Here is a 7,075-nt window from a genome sequence, read left to right on the forward strand (position 1 = left end):
GTGAGTACCAGAGGAACATCTATCTGGCACATAACAACAACAAAGCCAGACATGAAATTGGCCATCCTCCTGCAGAGCAGCTGGTGTTGAACATCATGCCTTCAGGTTGGCAGAGGAATTCCTTGTCACTGTACCCATCACAGACTGTGCCAAACATTAACCTCAACTCCGTTACAGATCGAGACCTCCTTTTTTATCAGACTAAACCCTCACTCAACACTCTCTCTTAGCACAGGCCTCACAGGCTTGCCTGGATCCCTCAGAACTAATAATGGTCAATTTTAAGTGAGCCAAATCGGGCAAGGTTTGTGGAGTCTGAGCATGCGGCTGGGAAAGTCCTGGCTGATGTACTGACTGACGGTCCAGAAGTTCTAGGCCTTACACAAAAGAGACGGCAGACAAAACGCCTGGGGAAGGACATGAAGTGGCAAGTGATAGGGACAGCACGAAACAGCAAAGCGCGAGCGGCTGCACCGACACTACTCTAACGGTAGCCGTTGGTGGGCGTGACCAGGTCAGTCTCGCGGCAGCAGCGACGGTTGGGCGGGCCGTTGCCCCCGCGGGCGGGGCGAGTTGCTAAGGAAATGACCGTGTTCCGCGCCGCGCCGCGCCGGCCGGGCGGAGTGTGGAGCTGCGCTGTTTCCGCTTCCGCTCCTCGTCTGCTCCTAACCCGTTACCGCCTCCTGGCAGGCCTAGCGCCTTTCACCGGCACCTTGCTTTGGCCGCACCGCCAGACCCGCTTCTGCCACGCGCGCACCCGGGGCTCCGGTTCCGGCGCCGGCTGGGGTCGCGCCTCCGTTCGCCTGGCCTTGAGGCCCCCCACGGCCAGCTGCCGCCATGGGTGCCTACCTCTCCCAACCCAATACGGTGAAGTCGTCCGGGGATGGAGTCGGCGCCCCGCGCCTGCCGCTGCCTTACGGTTTCTCCGCCATGCAAGGCTGGCGCGTTTCCATGGAGGTGAGGCGGGAGAGGCCAATAGCCTGGTCGGTGCAGGGCGGGAGCCCGATGGAAAGAGCGGGGGATGGGGGTCTCCCCGGGGATGGATCTGAATGGAGAGCCTGCGGCTGCAGTGGTAGCTTGGGGGCGACAGCAAGCACAGGATCTGGCCAGGAGGGAGCTGCTGATGCTTGGAGACAGGGTATTGGCGGTGATCTCGGCGTCTGGGGCTCGGCCATGTGGGGAGAAGCGTCACTGACCGCCCTTTCCCGGTGCTTGCGCTCCAGCCTCTCTGGCCAGCCTAGCTCTCCTAAACTAGGGAAGTAAATGAGAAAAGAGAGATTGTTTACTTTGAGAGGTAGAGGAGAATAAATGTGAATAATTACACTTTAAAAACACTACCAACATATTACATAGAGAGAGGCCTTTTTGGGTGAGAAGGTTGACAGTGAAAGGGAGCCTGGACAAATTCTGGTTTCAGAATTCTAAACATTCAGTTGTTTGGGCCAGGACACTGCATATTAATTTGGCGGCTCGACCTGCTCTCCAAGAATTGTCTCGCAATTGTACTATTTTTCAGGGCTATTACATCCTTTGGAAAATTTTGATATTCATTATGCCCTTTTTTATTATGCTTGATATTTTCCACCTTTAGAATGTTTTGCTTAATATTGACCAACCTACTCCAGAACTTAGTAATTGTAGTGGTCTCTACTATTTTTGTTTATTTAATTTCTCATTTAATTTAAAAATAATTTTTTTGGTCATGACCTATAGAGAACTCATTTTCTTTCTTAGAAAATCTTGCATCAAAGAAAAGAGGAAAACTTTAGATAAAAACAAGTAGTGTTGTGTATGATAGGAAGTAAACAGAGAAAGTTGGAGAACCTTGGCTTTGTGAAGTGTATTAACGAGATCTAAGGAGTGGGACCAGGGAAATTCTCTAATTATGTCTGAGATTGAAAGTTTATCTACAAGGTGGGCTTCAGGTAACAGGCGAATACCTTCTCCTTTGGGAATTTTCCCAAATCCCTCACTCCTCCCTGTGGTTAACTCTGGAATGACAGTGTGAATTTAAACCATTTGTTCTCAGAACTAAAATTGTATACTTATGGCTGACTTTAATAATAGTTCTCTTATTACATATAAAATTTTAGAAATAGAGTTGATCGTATAAATTCTTTTCCTGTAGTTCTGCTGTCATCTTTTACAGATGGGAAATTGAGGCCAAAGAGATTATGACACTTGTACCTTGGTGGGAAAACATCTATCTGTATGATCAAACTGGTCAGAATATTACTTCTAGGTACTGTTATCTGTACTGAAATCTGAATTGCATAACATATTTCATTACAATATCTAATACTGTGTCTTCTGATTACCTGATAAAAATCTGTGGTGGATGATTGCTTTTATAACACTTTTCTAGCCATGGGCTCTAGGGGAGTTCTGGGGAGGCCTACTGGTAAGGAGTTGTGCTGCCAACCCAAAGGCATGTGTTTGAATCCAACAGCTGCCCCACAGGAGAAGGATGGGTAGTCTCGTGGGATTTACTGCCTCTGAAAACTTGCTGGACAGTCGCCTATGAATCAAAAATCCATGATCTCTAACCAACTTGAGGGCAATGAATGACAGCTCTGGTCTATGGAGTTTTGGTGGCATAGTTGGTAGCATGTTACACAGATAACCAAGAGGCCAAGTGTTCCAAGTAGTTCAAATCCTCCAGTGGTTCCTCAGAAAGATGAGCAGTTTCCTATCACTGAATTGGAACTGACTTGATAGCTGTGAGTTTGAGGTTCTTTTGAGTTATGATCTTACAACTCCTACCAAGTGATTGGGTGGGACTATGCAAACAAAGACTAGTCGGTAGTTTTGGGGGATTTGTGCTGCTAACCTAAAGGCAAGCCTCTCTGGCAGCCTGAATCCATCAGCAAATAATTATGGACAGTGTTCTTCCATGCAGTTTACAGTCTCTGAAACCAATGAAGGGAGGGCCAGGTATGATTTAGTTGCAACTCTATGAGTGATCTGCTGTTAAGGACCTCTCCAAAGTGCTGAAGAGCAATGGTGTCACTCTGGAGATTAAGCTGCACCTGATACAGGCCATGGTCTTTGCAATCACTTGTTATGTGTTAGCGAGTTGGATGATGACTAGGAAAGATAGGAGAATTGATGCCTTTGAGCTGTGGTGCTGGAGAAGAGTATTGAATGTACCATGGACTGCTACAAAAACAGATTCATCCTGGAGAGGGTTAATATGGGCTGCTCCTTGGAGGCAAGGATTCTGAGGCTTTGTCTGACATGCTTTGAACATGTTGCAAGGAGGAACCAGTCCTTGGAGAGGGACATCATTCTTGGGAGGGTGGAGGGATAGTGCAGGAGGGGAAGACCCTCTATGAGGTGGATTGATTGGGGAAATTGGAGTGGAGGTGTTGGAGACAGTGAGATTGGCACAGGACAGAGCAGGGTTTAGGGCTGTTGTACATAGGGTCACCATGAGTCGCAGGCGACTCGATGGCACATAACAACAACAACAACAATAAGTGATTGTACGTGATGCAAATAAAGTTCCTATTGCTTACTGAGGGGATTACACAGCTTCCTAACGTAAATAAGGAGGTTGGTACCCTTGAATGGGTGGGATTAAGCAAATAAAATGTATGGAAGCCTAACAATAAGATTGGTTATTTTTACCACTAGTCTTAAAAGAGAGCCAATTCTAGAGCAGTGAGGGGACTTCACTAGTACTAAGAAAGAAGAAACAGGAATGGAGCGTAGTCTTTGGATCTGGAGACCCTTTACTGAGAACGTCTTAGACCAGGAGGTAGGTGTTATCATGCTGGAGATGGTCCAAAAAAGTGGCAGCAAGTGCAGTATTCTGCTGGAAGCACAGTAAGTTTTGTGACCTGCTTACAGATCAAAAAGCTGATCGCCTTTGGGCCAAACAAAGCTTAATAGTGGAGTGAGGTGCCTCTAGACACTTGTCAGTAAAGCTAAGGAGCTTTTGTAAAACTTGTCACAGTGCAGAGAGGTCTAGTCAGCCCGAGTCCAGGAACTGGGGGCAGTCACAACTGGGGAGAGGCTGCCCTGATCCTAAATTGTAACTTTTTACTATCCTAATAAACCCTATAATCATGAGTACTATTTGTGATTTCTCTATAACCATTGCAGAAAAGTAGGATGCCCAGGGGGAAGGACAACTGATGCCATAATTGATAAAAAGTTGAGTTGGTGTGGGCTGTTGATGCTGATAATGGATCTTCTTCACCTTTTGAAGTTAGGCAAGGATATCTGAAGCTGCTACCATATCATTGTATAGTTGGCATTTCCCCCCCATATTTAGTGTTGTCTGACTTAAAAATAAATGGTTATAGCTTTAGAAAGAAAACCTTAATAGGTTAAATAGTTGGGAGGTTCGCTTTCTCTGTCATTTTTTTTTAATGTTAAAAAATTTGAGATGACTATCTCATCTCACAGAAAGTATTTTCCACCTTTCTCTCTCCTGTGGTCTTTTCCTTTCCTTTGATATTTCTTTTTGTAGTTTCTACTATGAATTTCTTTGGTACACGGTTTTCCAAGTCATTTGTCTGGTCATTCCTAGCTATTTGCTTTTTCTTTTCTAGGCATTTCCGTTTGTGTACTTTTTTTAAAAATAATATTTTCTGGTAATTACTGTTGTTTGATGTTGACTTGATGTTGACTGCAACTCAGTGATACTGTGAACAGCAGATCTGAACCTTGCTCTATCTTGTGCTGTCTTCATAATCTCTACCATGCTTGAGCCATTCTTATAGTCACTGTGTCAGTCCATTTCATTGAGGATCATCCTCTCTTTCTCTGACCCTCTACCTTTGCCAGCATGATGTCTTTCCAAAGGATATCTTTTCCTCTTGATAACGTTTCACCATCCTTATTTCTAAGGAGCACCCTGGTTGTACTCATTCTGAGCCCCTCAGGTTGTAAGGCACTGGAAAAATGAGGAGAAACAGCCATAAACATCATTAATAATTGGCACATGAAATGTGTGAGGTATTATTCTAGGAAAATTGAAAGTTGTCAAAAATGAAAAGAAATGCATAAAAACGACATCCTTGGCATCAGTGAGCTCAGATGGACTGTACTGGCCATTTGAAATGGACAGACATTTGAAATTGAAGAGGATATTTTTTTAGTTAGAATACAAGGGTTTTTTTTTTTTAAATCGGGCTGTTTAGTGGTTAGAGAACTGCTTGTTTATTCTTTAGATCCTTATCTGCTTAAAAGTGAACTATATCATAGAGTACTGAAATAGATCTTTCTAATGTGCTATTTTTGATGTAAATAGTGAAATATGCCTAATCAAATCCTCTTGAAATTACTGTTTGGGAGCATTTTCTCTTTGATCCCTCTCCAAATCATAACATTGCTTTCTTTACTACTGCAATGATATTATGACTTCTGGCCTCTTGCATGAACCTCAGTACAGTTGTTCCTCTTCACCTTTAGGGCACAGTTTGCCAAATGAAGATAGACTGCCATATTTGGTTAGCTCTAATGAATTGGTTGAATTATTATTATGTCAATAAACCTTATAAAACTTGCTAAAATTCTAGCTGATACATATGTCCAGCCTTGTTTGGTGCCATTGAGTTGAGTACGACTCATAGCGACCCTTTGAACAACAGATACGAACCTTGTCCTATCATGAGCCATCTTCCTCATCATTGCTGCAGTCCTAGGTTAGTCCATCTCATTGAGGGCCTTCCTCTCTTTTGCCTATTCCCCACCTTTGCAGGTATGATGTCTCTTTCCAAGGAGCATCAACAACATACACAAAGTATGTGAGATGAAGCTTTGCCAGCCTTGCCTTTAAGGAGCAGCACTCTGGGTGCACTTACTTCAACACAGAACTGTGTTCTTTTTAGCAGTCCATGGAATATTTAGTATTCTTTACCACCACCACAGCTCAAAGACATAAATTCTTTTGTCATCCTTATTTATTGTCTAGCTCTCAGATGGCTGTCAAGTGATAGAAAAGACCATGGCCTTAATCAGATGCATCTTTAGTCTTTAAACTGTCATCATTGCCCTTTAGCACTTTGGAGAGGTCTTTGACATCAGATTTTCCCAATACAGCATGTCTTGTGATTTCTTGACTATTGTTACTATGAGTGTTTATTGTAGGGGTAAGTAAGATAAAATCACTGACTTCAATCTTTTCCCCCATCTCTTATGATAATGCCTTTAGGCCCAGGGATGACGACTTTTGTCTTAATGTTAGGTGCCTATTAAAGGCAGTAGTCTTTGATCTTCTCCAACAAGCATTTGAATTCCTCACTTCCAGCAAGCAAAGTTGTGCCATCTGTATAATGCAAGTTGTTTGAGTCTTCTACCAATCCTAATGCCACATTCTTCTTCATAGAGTTCAGCTTCGTGAATGATCTGCTCAGCATACAGATTGAATAGTTATGGGGAGAGGATACAGCCTTGATGTATACGTTTCTTGATTTTAAACCTTGTTCTGCTCACACAGCAGCTTCTCAGTCTAGGTATAGGTTTCATATGAGCATAATTATTCAGGATTTCCATTCTTAACACTGTTAACCTTAATTTGTTATTATCCATGCAGTCTAATGCCTTTGAATAGTCAATAAAACGCAAATAGCCATCCTTTAGGTAATTTGCTTTTAACCAAGATCTGTCTGACCTCAGCAGTGATAACCCCTCTTCTAAACCCAGTTTGGATTCTGGCAGTTCTGTTCTAGCCGTTTTTGGATAATGTTTAACAATGTTTAGCTTGCATGTGATATTAATGATATTGTTTGATAATTTCCACATTCTGCTGAATCACCTTTTTTTTTCAGGAATGGGAACAAATATGAATCTTTCCAATCAATTGGTCAGGGAGTTATTTTCCAAATTTCTAAGCACAGAATAGTGAGCATGTCCAGGGCTGCATCTGTTATTTGGAACACATCAATTGGTATCCCATCAATTCCTGGGGCCTTATTTTTTTGACATTGCCTTCAGTGCAGCTGAACTTCTACCTTTATAGTGACTGTATATACTCTCCATCTTCCCTTTTTTTATTGTCTCTTTAAAAGATTTAGTTTACTTCACCCATAGCCACTGGTGAGAGTCAGCGCCCAGAGCCATCAGG

General features: G+C 43.1%; 1 protein-coding gene across 1 annotated transcript in view; it reads left to right on the plus strand.

Annotated features, from left to right (window-relative positions):
* Window positions 1-571: 571 nt before the first annotated feature.
* The window catches only part of PPM1G (protein phosphatase, Mg2+/Mn2+ dependent, 1G), a 32,455-nt gene continuing 25,951 nt past the window's right edge, over window positions 572-7,075 (plus strand). The window contains exon 1 of the mRNA XM_006880582.1: window positions 572-957. Coding sequence (XP_006880644.1) covers window positions 838-957 — 120 coding nt within the window. The 5' untranslated portion in view covers window positions 572-837. The remainder of the gene's footprint in view (window positions 958-7,075) is intronic.

This window comes from Elephantulus edwardii, unplaced genomic scaffold (genome assembly GCF_000299155.1).
Source record: "Elephantulus edwardii isolate Elephantulus edwardi_28Jun2011 unplaced genomic scaffold, EleEdw1.0 scaffold00009, whole genome shotgun sequence".
Taxonomy (NCBI): Eukaryota; Metazoa; Chordata; class Mammalia; order Macroscelidea; family Macroscelididae; genus Elephantulus; species Elephantulus edwardii.